The sequence below is a fragment of the Sarcophilus harrisii genome, chromosome 6 (assembly GCF_902635505.1).
Source record: "Sarcophilus harrisii chromosome 6, mSarHar1.11, whole genome shotgun sequence".
NCBI classification, from domain to species: domain Eukaryota; kingdom Metazoa; phylum Chordata; class Mammalia; order Dasyuromorphia; family Dasyuridae; genus Sarcophilus; species Sarcophilus harrisii.
In genome coordinates, this window is record NC_045431.1 from 129430472 (window position 1) to 129450410 (window position 19939).

General features: G+C 32.7%; 1 protein-coding gene across 3 annotated transcripts in view; it reads left to right on the top strand.

Moving 5' to 3' along the window:
• COL25A1 (collagen type XXV alpha 1 chain) overlaps window positions 1-19939 on the top strand; it is a 528728-nt gene that overhangs the window by 420118 nt on the left and 88671 nt on the right. For all 3 annotated transcript variants that reach the window (XM_031943399.1, XM_031943400.1, XM_031943401.1), the window contains exons 15-17: window positions 3015-3059; window positions 15417-15449; window positions 16240-16275. In XM_031943399.1, coding sequence (XP_031799259.1) covers window positions 3015-3059; window positions 15417-15449; window positions 16240-16275 — 114 coding nt within the window. The remainder of the gene's footprint in view (window positions 1-3014; window positions 3060-15416; window positions 15450-16239; window positions 16276-19939) is intronic.

A 19939-nucleotide genomic window follows, 5' to 3' on the forward strand; every position in this document is an offset into this window, starting at 1 on the left:
ACTTAGGCCTTCCTGACTCTGGATCCAGGACTTTATCCATTGTATCACCTAGCTACCCAAAGAGCTTCTAAGAAAAGACTACTTTTAATTAAAAATATTCACTATTACATACTAACCTTTTAAAAACCTTTCAAACTCATTAGACTTGCAAAAATTTGGGTAATTATAGAAATTTTTGCTGAAGTAAATATGTCATCCAAAAGAAATATAGATTTCCTAAATGAAATTCAACATTTTGCAAATAGAAGGCAAAACTAGGTGTCAAAATAAGTTTTTATGACTAGCCTTGAGTATATAAAGGAAATGCAGAGAATGCTATACCTAGAAATTAATCAGAGCAAGGAGTGCTCTCTCTCTCTTTTTAATAGTATTTTATTTTTCCAAATATGTGCAAAGATAGTCTTGAACATTCATTTTTATAAAAGCTTGTCTTCAAATTTTCTCTCTGTCTTCCTCTCTCCCCTCCCCTAAACAGCAAATGATCTGACATAGATTAAACATATGTTATTCTTCTAAACAAATCTCCATATTTATCATGCTGAACAAAAACAAATTAGAAAAAAGCCAAGTCCATTACAATTGATCATCACATAATTTTATTGTGATTGTACAAATTCCTCGGTTCTGTTCACTTTACTTTGCATCAGTTCATGTAAGTCTTTCTAGGTTTTTCTGAAATCAGCCTGCTCGTCATTTCTTATAGTACAGTAGTATTCCATTACCTTCATATATTATAGCTTATTTAGCCATTCCTCAATTAATGGGCATTCACTCAATTTCCAGTTCTTTGCCACTGTAAAAAGATCTGCTACATTTTTGTACATGTGGGTCCCTTTCCCTCCTTTATGATCTCTTTGGGATACAAATCCAGTAGAGATACTAATGGATCTAACTCTTTAGGCATACTTCCAAATAGAACAGGGAGTTCTTAACAAATTTCTTTTTTGATGATTTTATTTCAATATAATTGGTTTTCTAATTCTAGCCAAATTTAAGTCTTACAAATATAATTCTGAGAAAGGTCCATAGAACTCACTAAATTACCACTGTGAATTTGTGTGAGTGAGTGAGTATGTGTGTGTATGATACACACGATTAGAAATCTCTGACCAATATTTCCTCTATAGGAAAACACTTTAAGTAATATCTTTTTTGAGAGTCTTGAAAGCTATGTTGTTAGAGCTCAAATTCTGTTTAGGCCTAATGAGCTGATTTGGCAACAGAATATAGCAAATTTGGAGGGACCCATAGAGTCATAGAGTTATAGATCAAGAAATTGAAAAGACTTCAAAAGTTTCGTATTACTTCCTCCTATTGTTATTAAAAATCTCAAAACTCAGTTATGCTAGGCAACCTCCTTAAGGTCTCGTAGTTAGTACATCTTAGAGCTTCAGCATAAGGTAATTAAAAAAACAAGCATCAATTCATAAAATTGCCTATTAAATTAATTTTCCAAGGAACTGATCTCCAAGGCAGTGACAAGTTTATTCATACAATCAAAATCATAGTTCTTGGAGGCTTTGAGGGATTGAGGAGGCTCCCTGCCATAAATTAGCATTCATTAAAGGTAATTATGTATGACTTATATTTAGCACGAGACTAATAAGACAGAAGAAGCAGCTATGTGGCACAATAGATAGACACAGGACATGAAGTCAAGAAAACTCATTTTTTTTAGTTCAAATGTAGCCTTAGACACCTCTTAACTTTAGGACCCTGGGCAAGTTACTTAACCCTGTTTGTCTCTTCCTTTATCTATAAAATGAGAAGGAAATGGCAAATCACTTCAGCATCTTTACCAATAAAACTTCAAGTGGGGTCACAAAAAGTTAGTTACAACTGAAATGGCCCAGCAACCAAGTAAAAAAGAAATCTCCAGTCATAATTATTGTCTATCATATCTGCACTAAATACTCAAGATACATACAAAAAAAAATGTAAAATATACATGCAAACAATTATTAACATACACTGAAGAAATTAAAGATAATCTGAGAGGCAAGATATTGGGATTCACATTAATTGCTTTTTGTCTCTATTAGAAGATACATATTAATGATAAAAATCCAGACTAATAACTAGCTTTAATGTACCTGAACCATTGTATTATACCAAAAAACCATAGCTTAAGAAATATAAATCCATCTTATTGATATGTCCTTTCCATGCAAGATTGCTTCCCGTTGAAATTAGGTTTTAGCCTGTCATTTGTATTAGGATTTTGAAATTTATGTAATTTCTCTACATTCTAATAATTCCCGAACCCAGAGTGATCCAGCCAAATCTAGTGAGGAATTTGAAAGCCTTTATCTCCAAGATATCCCTGTATTCATATACGTAAGTCAGCCATCCTCAACAGCTATGTAAGAGAGATGTTGGAAAAGAGAAAAATCATGGTAGGGAAAGAAACCAATAGTAAATAGATCCTTAGAAATAAGAATCCTTCAGAGAAAAAAATTAACTACCTAGATTGTGGCTGGAATCGATGAATATGACTAGGATCTTTGAATTGTGTATAAGCATCTCTGTCTTGCCAGTAATCAAATCTTCCTCAGACTCTATCAGAGTCAATTAGATGTTCATAGAGCAGCTTCAGAGTGATCCATTAAAACTCATATTAAGAATTAAGGAATTGTTAACTTGATTGTCAATTGTCTGATGACTTTATGAGTCATAGAGCTATTGTCAGAGCGGGGTCTCAAATTACAATCTTATTTACAGTGCATCAGACTATGTAACTTTCCAGCATATTTTTCCTACTGTGTTAAATTAAATTGATGAAAAAGTTCTTTGAAGATACAATGTGAATACTATTTGGTCATTTTCTTTGTCCTTATAGTTTCATCCAGCCAAATTATTTAAAATTCTTTATCTTTGTGGCTTTGCAAAGAATTTTTAAGATCTTCATTTGATATATTATGTACAAAGGAAAAGGATGGGAAAAAAACACTTATATAACATCACTATGTGTGACATTAAAAATCTTATTTCATCCATTTTCTTTTTCCCATTAGGGAGATGCTGGAGAGAGTGGACCCAAAGGTGACATGGGTGAAAAGGTATGAGTTTTTTGGTGTTTGAAATATGAAAGTATATTATATAGAAAAAAATTAATATGTTGTGATATATGAGTGGGTGTGGTTCAGGTAAGTTTCATGGGATTATAAAAATGAAAAGAGAAGACAAATAACAGATTTATCACAACTCCTTAGAATGATACATTGCATTGTTCAGCATATAATGTGGTATATTTGTACAAACACAAGAAAAGGTGAATTTTCTTGTAGAGAATGGATGGTCAAGTGGTTGGATTTTCTTGGAAGAAATGCTCCCTTACATCTGCAACTGAGATAATTCAATTTTAATATAAAGATATTTAGAAATCTCTATTCCAGACTGATTTATTTTGTCTAGTAAGTTTTAAAAGGTAAAATTTCAAAACAAACTTGAGCAATTTTGTTGTACAACCAGGGGTAATATCATTTAACTAAATTTTCTCATGTTATATTGAAAATGTACATCAATATGAACCTGAAACCCACAAAATTTAACAAAAATTATCAGTTGATTTTTTCTTTTAATTGAATTCTCATTTTCCAGAGATTTCTGATAAGAATAATTTGAACATGCTATAGAGGAAGAGTTAAAAGATAGAGTCCTCAAGAGTGACTGGACAATTAAGAGATTGAAATAGAATATGTAGCTATTCAGCTCTAGACAATATTATATTAAGGCAGCTGAATTATTGGTGTAAGAGCAGTTATGTGGTGCAGTAGTTAGAGAACTGGGCCTGTAGTCAAAAGCACCTGTGATCAAATATGGCCTCAGATACTTACTAGCTTTGTGACCCTGAGCAAGTCACTTAATCTTATTTGTCTCCATTTCCTCATTTGCAAAATAAGCCAGAGAAGGAAATAGCAAATGACTTCAGTATCTTTGTCAAGAAAATCCCAAATGGGATCATGAAAAGTTTTACATAAGTGAAATGACTCAATAACAAAATTACTGGTTAAGGCAAGCTACCTAATGATAACTGAACATCATGGAGAAAAATCAGTGTTCTTCACGTCTGAAGAGATGAAAAGATAACAGGATGGCAGAGTCGTAATTTAGGAACTATTGGTCAGATAAAGAATGGATTACCATTATGTAACCATTACATACATATGTAACCATATGTATATGTTATGTATGTATGTAATACATACATAACATATACAATATAGTAAATAAATGGCATATGTGGTTGTATAAGTCCTTAGTTGTATTTGTGAAACTCAGAAGAGTGATAATCTAAGAATATACTGCACATAGAACCATTTTCATTACCTGGCAGATGTATTTGCAATGATATTTAATCAGGATTGACATTAAAATGTTTCCTAGTGGTAAGGTTAATAAAATTATCCTAGAAAACCAGCTACATAACCTGAATACTGCATTGCCTTTTAGCTTATGTTTGGAAGAAAGAAATTAAGGTTAAACCTGGGGGGTAGATAGCCTTTCTATCTCACTTTTAAAATTGGAGAGATCAAGAAATGAGAAAGCTTAGTGACTTGTCATAGGTCACAAAGTTTTTGAGTAGCAGAGCTGGGCTTTGAATCTCCCAATTCCAAGTTGAGTGCAACTTTTAATGGATTATTTGTATTGATATTTATAAATGCATATAGGTTTATTAAAACCACAAAATTTGAAGTAGATTTATGCTAAATATCCAGAATAGTAATTAATAATTTTTAAAAATTACACTGAGCCAAAAGAACCACAAGCAATTTGCCTGTGTTTAAAAGTATAATTTTTAGAACATATGCTCATGATGAATTTTAAAATCAATCACATTTCACTTTCAAATTTAACAAAACAGTTCTTTATCTTTAAAGAACACATTTGGCTTCCATCAGTATTTTTTCCTCAACATAGACTATTTGTAAAATTTTCCTAATTTTTACTTTTTTTAATCAAAAGAAAATTTTTTTATTATTGCACATGGAAATTGAAAAGAACTAATTTGGATGGCATTTTTATTACAAATTTTATTAGACAACTAAATCCAGGGAATACATTAGTTAAAAAGGAAATGATTTCAATAAACTCTAAATATATCTAAACTGTGGCTTGTAAAAAGAAATCTGTATTATATAATATGTGACCTGAAGTCTAGAATAATATCCCCATGAATAATATAATTTGAATGTAATTTTAATATGTTTCACAAAATGTTATTTCCGTCATGTAATTTAATTCTAATCTTTTCATGACAATTCTGTTGTGATATGTAACACTCATTCATCATTTATCATAGATTAGAATTAAAATCAGAAAAATATATTTCATGTTGTCTATCAATGTAGTAAGGTACATTATTGACTGATCATTTTAATAGGGATTTCTTTTTTCCCTTTTGATGCAAGTCTGGTTCTTTGGATGACAAAACAATCCAAAGATTCTCAGGCTGATCATCCAGGAATCCTGGGAAACCATAAAAGCACTGGACAAATTATTCTCTAAATCCAGCAGTTAAGAGTTTTACCTCATGCTGACAACTGACTTAGAAGAGATGTTTTATTGAAATGAAAGGGTTTTTAAACTGAGGCAGATAGTTTTCGGGGTGGGGATGGTGAAAAGATAGCCATGAATTTAAAATTTTTGACAGTTACATTTCAATGTAATTAGTTTCCTTTGCAATCATAAATTATAGGTACTTTTCTTTATGTACATAAAAACATGATTCTAAGAAGGGATCCAGTCTGGCTACACCAGACTGTAGCCAAAAAGTCCATAGTACAAAACAGATGAAGAATCCAACTGTAATGTTGCTACTGAAAGATTAAGAAATTCTTATGATATTGTTCCCAATAATTTAAAAAGCCAATTCAGATTCTTGTTTTCCTACTGTTTGAAAGCAGATAGTTTATCCAGCATATTGAATGGTTTTGAAATCTCTAGCCTTACTTTCTCCTTTGGCCTTTTGCCTCAGATAATCACCATCTCTGAAAATTTCCTTGGTCAACTGGATCAAAATATATCCATTTACTTGCTAAATTCTGACTTGGAGTTCTGTCTCTCATTGAACCTTAATCCAAAAGCTTCCTTCTAAGCATCATTCAGGGCTTCCTTTTTTCCCTCTGAATCTAAGTGGTGCTCAAGCATGAAAAAGGGGCAGTAAAGCAGGGAAGGACACAAGGCTAACAGAGAGATGCTATGATTCCCAATGAATTCACATTCATTACCTAATAGCTCTATGACCGAGTTAAGCCCTAATGCACTTTATGGCTGGTCAGGTTAGAAGGAAAAAGATCAACAGCATACTTAGCTTTTTTTCTCATTACATATGTAAGAAAGTGAAATGGCACAGGGCATAGAGCACTGGTTCTGAAGTTGGAAAGATCTGAGTTCAAATCCAGTCTCAGAAATTTTCTAGCAGTGTGATCCCGAGGAAGTCTCTTAAACACTTCTGCCTCAGATTTCTTCACCTGAAGACACCCACACATCCAGTAAAATTGGTTAATAACCTACCTTCCAGGTTGTTGTGAGGAGCAGATGAGATAATATTTTTTAAAAACTTAACACGGTACTTAATACACAAGAGGCTTTAAAAAATGCTTATTTCCTTCCTTTCCTATGTGTATTCACAAAAACATGATTTGACCCATAGGATAAATAGATGAGATGAGCATTTTATATGGAGTTTTACAACATAATAATAAGAAAGAATAAAAAGCAAAAATGGAAAGAACACTGACTTAGGAAATAGAAAACATAGGTTCAAATCCTATCTTTCTCATTTATTACTGGTGTGACTTTAGGCAAATCATTTAGACTCATTGGATTTTAGTTTCCTTGTCTATAAAATGAGATTGTTGGATATGATATGTCCCTAAGGTCTATAGATAGTATAAATTGTGAGAATATGCTAAAAGAAAACATAAAATAGTACAGGTTAAAGAATATGACTTTTTGCAAAGGCTTATGATATTTCTTAAAGTTTGATGAATGATAATACCTGGCACTTATCACAATACTTTTGAATTCCCAAAGTTCTTTCGTATGAAATTGTTTCTTAATTTCTGGCCACTTATTAGATAAGGCCTAAGTTTTGAAGTATAAAGCTCTAAATGTAGAACTATTTTTCAGAGATACTTAGAGCAGACATCATTATCACCATTTTATGGGTGATCAAAATGAGGTTCAGAAAGGATTAAATTTTCTAAAACATGCAACAGTCACATATTTTTCCTCTATATATTCTATTTAGTGGTCAGATGTGTAAAGGTGGACACATGCACATATACATCAGATATAAACAAGTTTAGATACATATATTTTTATATAAATACATATATAAATGGCCTCCAAGTAAGACAGGCTAGCTCCCTGGAGGGCCTCAGGGTCAGCCAGAGTCAGGATAAATCAAAGTCCTTGGTGGATTCTGGAGTTTGGAGTCTCCAGCCTCTCTCTTCCTCATCTTGCCACCAAATAGCTCTGACTTCTCTCCCTCTGTCTTCTAATCCCTTGCACCACCAAACATTTAGTAAGCACCAATGGTGATGAGAGCCACCATCCAAATATATGCTAATAGAGCCATTGTCTCACATTGAATAAGTAGCCTTAAGTACTCTCTTGTCTGATTCAGAGTTTCAGCCCTCTACACTATTATTATCTCCATTTTATGGATGAGGAAACTGAGGCAAATAGAAATTAGCTCACACACCTAAAATATCTCAACATATAAGCCCCTGATTTAGCTTTATGACTCCAAACCCCACCCTATCGTCTGTGAACCTGGCTACTGTTACAAATAGTATTGAGCACTGAAATAGTAGTTGGTATTATAAAAATGAAAAGCGAAGACAAGACAGCTAGATTTTAATCCAACTCCTAATAATAAGAATATCAATGTTTGACAAAAATGTGGTATGCTGTATACAAACACAGGAAAAAATAGCTTTTCTTTTAAAAGAAATTATTAGTATTTTAGTTTCCTTGAGTTACATATTAAAACAACTTTTAACATACATTTTTTTAAAACTTTGAATTCCAAATTACCTTTTTTCTTCCCTTCTCCCACCACTGAGAAGGTAAGCAATTTGATATAGGTTATACATATGTATATAAAACATCTTCATAGTAGTCAAAAAACATAGAACAAAAAAAAGTCAAGAAAAAGAAAGTTAAAAAATATGCTTCAATCTGTATTCAAACATCATCAGTTCTTTTTGGGGGGATGTACTGTATTTTTGTTACAAGTCCTTCAAGAGTTGTTTTAGATCATTGTATTGCTGAGAATAGCTAAATCATTCACAACTGATCATCTTATGATATTATTATTTTGTACACAATACATTTCACTTTATGTCAGTTCATGCAACTCTTCTTTGTGGTTTTTTTTTTTTTTTTGAGGGCATACTGCTCATCATTTCTTATAGAATAATACTATTACATTACATTATATCACATACCTCTATTTGTTCAGTCTTTCCCAGTCGATTCTCATTCCTTCAATTTCTAATTCTTTGTCACCTGAAAAGTGTTGTTACAAATATTTTTGTTCATTTTTGTTCATATGGTTTGGTTAAAAACCAAACATATTTGGTTTTTAAAAAATCTCTTTTGGGATATAGACCTAGTAGTGGTATTGCTAGGTCAAAGGGTTGTATAGCCCTTTGGGAATAGTCACAGATTGCTCTGCAGAATTAATGAATCTGTTCATAACTCCAAAAGGTAGATTTTCTTGTAGGGAATGGATAGCTAAGTTCCTTGTGGTTGGATTTTCATGGAAGAAATGCCCCCCTACATCTGCATCTGAGATAATTCAATTTCAACAGCATGATATTTGGAAATCTTTACACCAACCTGATTTAGGAAATTATTGTCTATGACATTTTGCTTAATGTTCATTATGCTTCATCTGAATTAGAGGAAATTAGGAGGGAAGCCATATTCATTTATGCCAAATACATTCACATATTTGTCCATCTGTGAATATCTTCCTCTGCTGAAATTTTCATTTCTAAGGAAGTTAACTCATTAAAAAATTAAGAGGATATTCAAAGCATACTTACATTCTATCTTTGTTTTAATCCTCTATTCATTTTCTCTTTATGAAGGAAGGAGAATTATAAACAAGTGTCTTATTTACATTACTTCTAGCATTATCTCTTAAAATGTTTTACAGCCCACTGGCTGGTCACTTTAGAGTTGTAAACATTCCTTGGGACTTCTCAGTTGTACATTCTGCAAAAGAAAGGAACAATATTGCTCATACATATATATCAAAAAGAATTCAAATTGCTATCGGTGCAACAACCCTTCAGAAATTTTCTTATTTTTGCTCTATTTCTTGTCTTATGGAAACTATCAGGAAATCTAGTCCCAAGTCTTGTGAGGAGAGTGTCATGTAATATAAGCATTAGTAAAAAATATCAAAGCTATGGTAGAGACAACACATTCTTTTATTTGTCTCTTTGTTTTTGTAAAATCAATTCAACAAGACATTGGGTGCTCACTTACCAAAATGTGAACTTTAGCGATATAAACTATCAATTTTCTATCTGGAGCTGACATTATGTGATTGCTCATTCCAGTTACCAATGTTAGCTTAATTACAAAATACAGTGTCTTTTTTAGTCCTCATCCTTCTTGAACTCTTTATTGGTTTGGTCATCCCACATTCTGGATACTTTCTCCTCACTGAGTTTTCCTTATAACAGTCTCATACTTCTACTGTCTAATCAGTCTTATTTGCTGGCTCATCATCCCTGCTTTACACTTCTTTCTATGCAAAGAGACTCTATCTGGAGTCTCTTTTTCTGTGATCTCAGTTATCATGAGTTCAATAATCATCTCTTCATATGCCTTCCAAATCTCCATATTCTAACTTCATCTCTCTCCCACATCACCAATTCGTAAAATATCTCAACATATATGCCCCAGGTATCTGGAATGAATGCCATCCAAAAGAGAACTCACTATTAAACTCAATGACTTCAAAATTTCCTGATTTCTGTTGATATATCCAAAATCATTCCCAGGTTTACAACCCAGCAATCATGTTCAACTCTTTGAATTATAGGATTAATTGATTAATAGAAAGATTAACTGATAGAAAGGACTCTGGAGGTCATTGAGTCCAACATTTTCTTTTGCAGAAGGATTTCAAGATCAAGATAACAGCTGGTATATGTCTGAGAGAGTTCCAAATTCCAAGCCTAGCACTCTATTTTCCACACAATGTTACTTTTACTCTCCCTTGTCCTCATGGAGCCAAACAATTTCCAACTCTTGTCAAATTTAGCTCCATAACTTCTTTTGCTTCTCTTCCCTTCTTCCCACCAAACCTTGATCAATTTTCCTTTGAACTCTTTGAATAGTCTCCTCATTACTCCAGTTTCTCCTTCTCAAATCAATCCTCCACATAGTTGCAAAATTGATACTTGCAAAACACAAGTGTGACTTTCATTCTTTTCCTTAAAGCTTTAATGGTTCCTTTTTGCCTTTTGGATAAAGCACAAACTCCTCTGCCTGGCACTTAAATTATCTTTCTAAACTGATTTCAGATTTCTTTCCTTCACATAAAACACCATCCAGAGAAACCGTTTTATGTTATCTTTTCTGAACATGAATTTATCACAAGAATATTTGCTTTTGTACTCTTATTCCCCATACCTGAACTACTCTCCTTCCTTACTCTCATCTCTTAGAATCATTGTTTCCTTTCAAGATTCAGTTAAGATATTTTACTGAATTTGGGGAAACGATACTTGCAGTATTCCCCTGATCTACCAGTGTAGTAAGCCTGCTGATAAAGTAAATTAGGTTAGTCTGGTGACCTACTTTTGACAGAACCTTGAAATTTCTTTTTGCCTACTTCTCCTTTTTAAATGTTCACTAGCTTTCCCTTTAATAAGATATTGTTGAATTTTGCTAGGAATTAGAGACAAGCTTAGAGTCTGTGAACCTGATTCACTTTCATTTTAAAAATTACAGTAGGCAATTAAATTAGTAAATGAAAGCCCTTCTTTAGATCTGTGGTTTATCACCTGTTGACTACATTCTTTCAAAAATCACTGATCATTAGCAATCACATTCAGCAGTCTTTTTTATAGCTTTTTGATGTGAATTTAGTGAGGATAGTTAGATGCTTTATTTTTTTGTGTGAGTTTTACTATTTTCTTACTTCTTTTGGACATCAATTCCCTCTTGCCAAAGATTATTGGCCCCTTTGGGGCCAAAAATTATTTCATCTTTTCCCCTCCCCCCACAAACTGGGAAGGTAGTAATACATAAGGAAATGAAGTGAATTGTGAAAGCTATCTCACAAGATGGAGACAGTGTTCTAAAACTGAGTGAAGGTCAGCTGTGCCCCAGGCCCAAGTTTCTTTCTCCAGTGATCATGTGGTTTACAAAGAATGGGATCATAAGCCCTTATCTTGAGAAACTAAATTGGGGCTACCTTGGCATTGAAACTCCTATATAAGGTAATTTAGTAATCCTAAAGGTGTTGTAGGGTTAGAAGTATTTACTCATTTATGACTTAGAATTTGAGGTCATTTGTCCTGACTAATCAGGGCAAAGATCCAGCCATAGAGAGTGTTACCCCAGACCCTTATACAATCCTAGTCTGTTACCTGTGCCTCTCCTCTTCTTGCCTAACTGCTTAGGGAAAGACATGCCCTTTCTTGGGATATCATAATAAAATTCCTTTCTGCTTTTACCTTAAGAAATATCCTTAATTTATTTGATTTATTTGAGCCGGTGGTCTTTGTGACTAGTTCTATCTTCAACACAGTATTAGTTATCATCCCTTCCACAGCTAAGTTTTCTTTTCCATTAGTTGGGGCAGTATTCCCTTCTTTTCCTTTTCCTTTCTTTAACCATCTTCTTTTCCCATATTTATTTTTTTAAAGTCATTTTTATTGCCCATGGCTTTCCTTATAAGCTTTAGCTCTCTGGAGCTTTAATAAAGCTATCTTTTTAAACTATTTCTTTTTTTCATTGTCAATGAATTTGTTTCTTATGAACTTGCCTTCATAAGTCCTTCCCATCCCTCATGAGCTAACTTCTCTTGTTGAAGGACCTTATGTATCCTTTCCCTGAAACCTTTGCTATCCAGTTTCCCACATAATTTCTAGCTTCTCTCCCCCTCCTTAATCTTAAATTTTAAGATGATAAATGGTCAGAATGACCTATGCTTTTCATCATTTTTGCTTCAGTAGTCATTTCTTCCCTATTGGTCAGGTCCAGAATTCTATTTCCTTGGGTAAGCTTCTTCACCTTTTGAAGGATGAAATTATCTCTTTAAAAAAAAATAGTAGCTTTTTATTTTCGAAATACATGTAAAGATAGTTTTCAAAATTCATTCTTGCAAATGTATTCCAAATTTTTTTTCCTCTCTTTCCCCCCTCTCTCCCCTAGACAGCAAGTAATCCAATTTATGTTAAACATGTACTATTCTTCCATACATATTTCCACAATTATCATGCTGCACAAGAAAAATAAGATCAAAAAAGGAAAAAAAACAAAGAGAAAAAAAACCTAAAAAGCAAGCAAACAACGACAACAAAAAGGTGAAAAAATTATTTTGAGATCCACATTCAGTTTCCATAGTCCTCTTTCTGGATGCAGATGGCTCTCTGCATCACAAGTCTATTGAAATTGGCCTGAATCACCTCACTGTTGAAAAGAACCATGCCCATCAGAATTGATCATCACATAATCTTGCTGTTGTTGTGTACAATATTCTCTTGGTTCTACTCACTTGATTAGCATCAGTTCATGTAATCTCTCCAGGCCTTTCTGAAATCATCCAGCTGATCACTTCTTATAGAACAATCATATTCATTTCTTATAGAACAATAATTTAACCATAACATTCATATACCATAACTTACCTGTGCCCACCCTGTGGGCATCCACTCAGTTTCCAATTTCTTGACACTACAAAAAAGTCTGCTATGAACATTTTTGCAAATGTGGGACCTTTTCCCTTTTTTATGATCTCTTTGGGATACAATAAGAGACACTGCTGTATCAAAGGATATGCATGGTTTGATAGTCCTTTGGACATAGTTCCTGCTCTCCAGAATGGCTATCTCACAAATTCACCAACCTGTTAGTATCCCAGTTTTTCCACATTCCCTCCAACATTCATCATTATCGTTTCCTGTCATCTTAGCCAATCTGAGAGGTGTGTAGGGATACCTCAGAGTTGTCTTAATATATTTCTCTGATGAGTAGTGATTTAGAGCATTTTTTCATATGGACTAGAAATGGTTTTAATTTCATCTGAAAATTGTTGTTTATATCCTTTGACTATTAATCAATTGGAGAATGGCTTGTATTCTTATATAGTTGAGTCAATTCTCTATATATTTTAGAATGAGGTCTTTAGAAGGATGAAATTCTTATTGGGGCTGCCAAATAGTCATTAGCTGATCTATTTTGGTGAAGAGAGACAGATAGAGGGGGAAAAAAGAGAGGAGTGTGGGGGAGGGAAGAGTGAGCTCTAGCATATGTTTGAAAAATGGAAGTCTCCCATTACTACTCTGGCAGGCTTCATGTTAGATTTGTGATCTGTTTATAGAATTCTTGGTCCTTTTCCCCTTTTTGTTTGATTTCTTTTTCCTTCAGGATAAATATCTCCAGTTCCTTCAACTAATTTTCCTATGGCATGGCCTCCAGTTTCCATACCATCATGGTTTCTTCCTCTAGACTTCTATTCTTGCTTGTCAATATTCATCCAGAATATAGTATCTAAAATGGAACACAACACACAGTACTTAAAATGTGTTCTGACTGATGCTGAGGACCTTTTCAATATTTATTCCTTCTGGAATGTTTCTTTTCATGCAGACTCAAAACATGGGAATTTCTCTGGTTTTTATGTAACAACTTTTTTTTAAATTTATTTTTAATTTATAGAGTAAGACAAGTATTTCCATAGCATAATACAATAAAAAAAGATTAAAAAAAGAAACTGTAAATCTACTACAAATACTTGATAGTCCCTTCCAATATACAATAAAATTATTCCTTTTATTCCACCCTCCCCCACTTGGCTACCATTAGACATAAATAGGTGTGTTTATATGCGCGCGCTTTTGTGTGTGTGTGTGTGTGTAAACTTATTCTTTGCATCTTTTTATCTGTTCTTTTTCTGGATGCAGATAGAATCTTTGTACATCTTATAGTTAAATAAAATAGCTTATTCACTCAAAGTCATTCTTAAAACAATATTGCTGTTATTGTATAAAATATTCTCTTGGTTCTGTTCATTTTGCTCTTTGTTATTTCATGTTAATCTTTTCATATTTTTCTAAGATCATTGGAATCATGATTTCTTATAACACAGTAGTTTCCATCACAATCAAATATCATAATTTGTTCAACTATTTTCCAATTGATGATTATTCCTACAATTTCCAGTTCTATATCACCACAAAGAGATCTGTTATAAACATTTTGGAACGTATAGGTTTTTTTTCCCTTTAATAACTCTTTAGGCATAATTCCAGATTGCTTTCTAAAATAGCTGGATCATTTTACAATTCCACCAATAATTGAATTAGTGTCCCAATTTTTCCATACCTTCTCCAACATTTGATATTTCCCCCTTTAATTATTTTAACAAATCTGGTAGGTATAAAATGATATCTAAAGGTTGCTGTGATTTTCATTTCTCTAATCAATAATGATTTGGAATACTTTTTTTCATGAGTATAAATTGTTTGATTTCTTCATTGGAAAACTGCTTATTCATATCTTTTGACTTTTTCAATTGGGGAATGATTCATATTTTTATAGATTTGACAAAGTTCTATATATATTTTAAATATGAGACTTTTATCTGATAAATTGTGTATAAAATTTCCCGCTCTCAAACCCCCTCTCCCAGTTTTCTGCTTTCCTCCCGATCTTGGCTAAATTTGTTTTCTTGGTATAAAACCTTTTTAATTTAATGTAATCAAAATTATTTACTCTTCTCTCTAAATGAAAGCCAGTAAATAATAATATATGGTATATGTGAATGAAAAGCAGAAAAAATATCAATGTCATTACATTTTAGAACAGTCTCAAGGTGAAAAAATATGAAAAAGTAGGTTTGTATTTGTTATTAAAGAAGGTAGCTTTTAATGGGAAGAAAACAACTTTGATGATATATATATATATATATATATATATATATATATATACACAAACACATGCATATATGTATATATAAAATAAATTATTCCATATTGGAAAATAATGACATCTTGATAGAAAGTATATTTTTATGAAATCCACTAGAGTACAGTCAATCTGAATTGAGACACCTGGAATACATTTCATAGTAATCCGGATTGTATATGTATTGATGCTTACTGTGCCACTATCATTATTACATTTGGAATATTTTCTTGTGGGTTTTCAATCAGGGTGATCCTGGATCTTCTGCTGCAGGAATTAAGGTAATTATATGTCTACTGAACATGGATTGTACCCCAAGAGAGTCACAGTATTCATTTTAAAGTTTATTTCATTTGTTCCCTTTCACCAACTATAATCATTAAACATAATAAATTTTTCTGATGGGCAGTTACATGGTGCAGCAGATAAAATCCCAGGTCTAGATTCAGGAAGATCAGAGTTCAAACATGATCACAAATATTTATTTGCTATGGTACTTTGATAGTTTCCTTGTCTGTAAAATGACTTGAAGAATAAAATGGCAAACCACTCCAGTATCATTGCCAAGAAAATCTCAGAAAAGTTAAACAACTACTTTTCTAATGCATTAATTTTAGTCATGAAAACAACCACTGCTTCATATACTCAGGGCCCAAAGGAAGAGAAAACTGTCAAATAGAAATCCTATAGTTAACCAAATGGTTTATATTGTTTACTATGCCCACCCATTCTCCTTGGTTTTCAAAGATGCTTGGTTTTGTGGATGACTTGTCTAATGAAATATGAGGACTAAGATAAAATATATATGAATGATAAGAATTATGTCCAGCACATAATACTAAGGGCCTTAACTTGGTAGGTGTTTAACAAGTGTGTTGGATTAAATTGAATGTGAGCTGAATCCCAAGTATTCCATAGCATGACCGTCTGTAGTCAAAATGTTTTCAAAAAATAATTGGCAAGACTCTTCCTATCATCTTGTGATCCAGCATCTAGTAGATGTAGCATCTGACACATAGTAAATATTAAATAATTGTTCTTTGAATTGAATTGTCATTTTTCTTTTGTCAGGGAGAACCTGGAGAATCTGGTCATCCAGGACAAAAGGTAATATTTTAAAGATCTATCTCTTTCTCTCATACTCTGTTAGGTTCTTTATTTCATTTTTATACATTTCATTTCTACCAATCACTGACCACAATTTAAATGTTTTCAGAAAAGGACTGCAAAGCAGTATATTTTTAATGAATTATATTCAGAGTTTTTATTGGTGCTTTTGTGTTTTAAATACCATGATTATGACTAAGACCAAAGGTCAAAATAAAATAAATTCCTTTGTGGTAAAGAATTATTTTCTGAACAAAAAGTCTGCATAAATTCAGTTGTCTGAGACTTTCAAAGATCAGTTAGGTTGGAATGCTAACTATTTAATCTTGCATGTCTAACCACATTTGTGCTCTTCATTTGTTTAAAAGATATACATGTTGACAAAGTAACCTCAATAGGAAGTGATAGGCAGCTCTTTATAAAATAAAACAAAACTTTTTTTCATCATAAATGCTCCTTTGTTGAGGGTATTAAATATAAATTATTTCTTATAGACTAAATAGACAATTTTATGATTTATAAACCAATTCAGTTTATAAACCCGAGTTTCAATTAAAGACACTAATCAAAACTATTTTAACTAGCTAATCTGTGGAAACATTACATTTGTTTATCATTTATGCCTCACTTGGGTAATAAATTCAAGGCTATGTTAAGTATGTTTAGATTTATCTGCTCATTTGAGTTTAATGTGCAGGAAACAACTGGAAGTCATTTGTCATGTGAGTATCTGGATTTCAATGTCCAATGCAATCAGATTTGGAATAACAGATGTATTGTCACTAGCCAGTAAATGTGAATTCCACAATAGATTAGATCTTGGATAAATTATGGCTTTGTCTTTGGTGGCATATGATGTTGTAGAAAGACAGATGAATTGAAAGATAGAATTTACTTCATTAATGAAATTGAAATGAGAGAATGTATCATATTGTATTTATCTGGAACCTGGAGACATAATAAAATGTTGTTCCCACACCCATGTAGACATTGAGAGGGCCAGTCTTTTGTTTTATGCACTTTAGGATTCAGGTAATTTTTGAAAAAGTCTTTCATGAAAAAGCTATTTTCTATTTTCTATTTTCAAAGACAATCTAATCCTTTTAAAGGAAGAAAAAAGCACTGACTCAGTCCCACTGCAGTCCACAAAACCTCAAGTTTTCCTTTTTGGGCCTTCGGAACATTTTCTGTATTACCCTAAGATCCCTCTGATTTCTTCCATCGAAGAGAAAATATCAAAGGTTTGCATTGAATATTATATTTACCCATGATAGAGAGATCAAATCTCTTCAATTTTATACATGTAGGTCATATTTAAATTACTCAGTCTAAACTGTGATTTGGTGAAGTAGGTATGTCTAGAACCATTCCATTTTAGGAATAAAAATACTTCTATAATTTCTGTTGGTTTTATAAGATTTTTACATTGAACATTACCAAAATTACTTGGCACTATAGCTTAAATGTGTTCCTTGGAGGCTCATAGATAACCCTTTTAGATTTTCTTGGATTCCAAAGAAATGTTTAGAAAAGAGGATTGAATTCATTCAATGTTGAATTTGGAGTTAAATAAATATATTCCTAAAAATTAGCAGTCCCCTCCCCCAGTTTTTACAAATATTTAGGCAAGACACATCAGTTGATATCAATGCTACCCATTAAAATCATTGAAAATTACTTATTTGAATATGAGAGTATTTAGGTTACTCAACACAAGTACTAAATGAGAAGTAGAATGTCTGTGGTAATAAATGCCATTTTTCCCTCTTGATTTGAAGTTTCTATAAGTTCAGTTCTACTTCTCCACAACTTTTTCCCTCTCCATATTACAATGGTTGCCCATAGTTCAGTTATAGCTGGTAAAGAACTAGTTATAATTCCTGCCTTATGAGTAAACATATGAAAATCTAATAAGAGTACCAAACCCAGCTGCAGATTGGATTTTCTGAATATTGAATTTTATCCTGATGAATGTAGAACTTTTATGTTGGAAATCTAGCATAAGAGTGTAAGAAGTTGTTTTTAACTCTATTTTAAATTTGTCTATATATACCTTGCATTAGAGCATGAATGCTCTAATATGTATGTGCATCTGTGTTGAGTATATAAGTTTTTGTTCCTATGTACTGTATTCATTTTCATAATACTGCTCCCTCCTTTTCACAAGTAGTTTAAATATAAAACAAGGAAAGAGAAATTTGTCATGTGTTGTTCATTCATGGAAAATAGTCCCCTTTTTTTGATTTGGAGAGAAAGTTGAACAGCTGGGACCAATGGTTTTTAATGTTGATGGCCGGTAGCAGCAGGTACTTGGAGTTGAAGGAAAGAACCCTGCTGGGGGAAACTGGAGAGGGTTTCCTGGAATCAGGCCCTGTTTTTCTTATGGCCATTCAAGTTTTATTCTTCTGGTGCAAAAGGTCCCCATTAGTTCTCCACACATACCCATTTTAGCCATGACCCAAAGGAATTCCTGAGTATAAGAGTTGGTAAGTATGAAAAAAGGAGAGTCCTTTTCTTCTAAGAGAAGAAATAGCTTTGATTGAACAATTCAAATTGTTGGAAAGAACTTTGTGTTAAAGGAAAGAAAGGACAGAGAAACTGCAGAATAGATTCTCAAACAGATGGAGGAGAGAGTTCACAGTGAGGGAAATTACATCTCTATTAAGCAAATAAATATTAATAAAAGCCAAACTATGAAGATCACAGATGGCCAATAGGCATAATCTATGGCTATAAAATAAACATAAACTTAAATGCATATACATCACCCTCGGTATATAAAGGAAATGGTTAACGGTTATTTTTTAAAAAAAAACTCTATTCAAACATTATTACAAAACATGATATTATATTCCTTTACATTATATTTCATTATATTCTAAAATGTTCTGGACAACTTTATCTTCCCTAGAAGTCTAGAATTCTATTCCTATTCATATTGATTTTCCTTGCAATAATTTTCCCTCATAAATCAGAGAAACATTTTTATTTTGGGGGAAAAACAATATTACTATCCTAAAATTTGTTAAGTTATACTTTTGTGAGTTAAACTCTGTATGGGGCTGAAACTCCAAAAATGTATGCTTGAATCAGAAAACTGAGCACTTAAGGCTAATTATGTATTTGATGTGAGATAATGACTCTATTAGCACATATTTGGATAATGGCTCTTCTCATCATAGATGCTAGCTGAATGTTTGGTGTTAAAATAATTGTAGGCAAGGATTGGGGAGGGAAGGGGGGAAAGAGGCCAGAGTCACTTGGGGCAGGATGAGGAGAAGAGAGGTTGGTGACTCCAGAATCGAGGATTCTACTTGTCTGCCTCCTTCACTTCTCCCCTTAAAGACCAAGGACTTTAATTCATCCTGACTCTGGCTGACCCCAAGGCCTCTGGGGATCTAGCCCTTACTCTACAAAACTCCAATATTCTAAATGAGCCTTCACTTTGCATTGTATGTAAACACATATTTACACATCCCCACACATTGTTCTATTTAGTTTTATTAGTTGTATTTTTCTAGACTTTTGTTTAATATAATTTCTAAGGAAATAGACTCTTTAAAAGAGAAAAAATATAGACTTCAAATTAGGAAAAAAGAATGTAATATGACCATAATCTCATATGGATATAATAAGTTCTACTAGAAGGATTTAACTTCTTTGA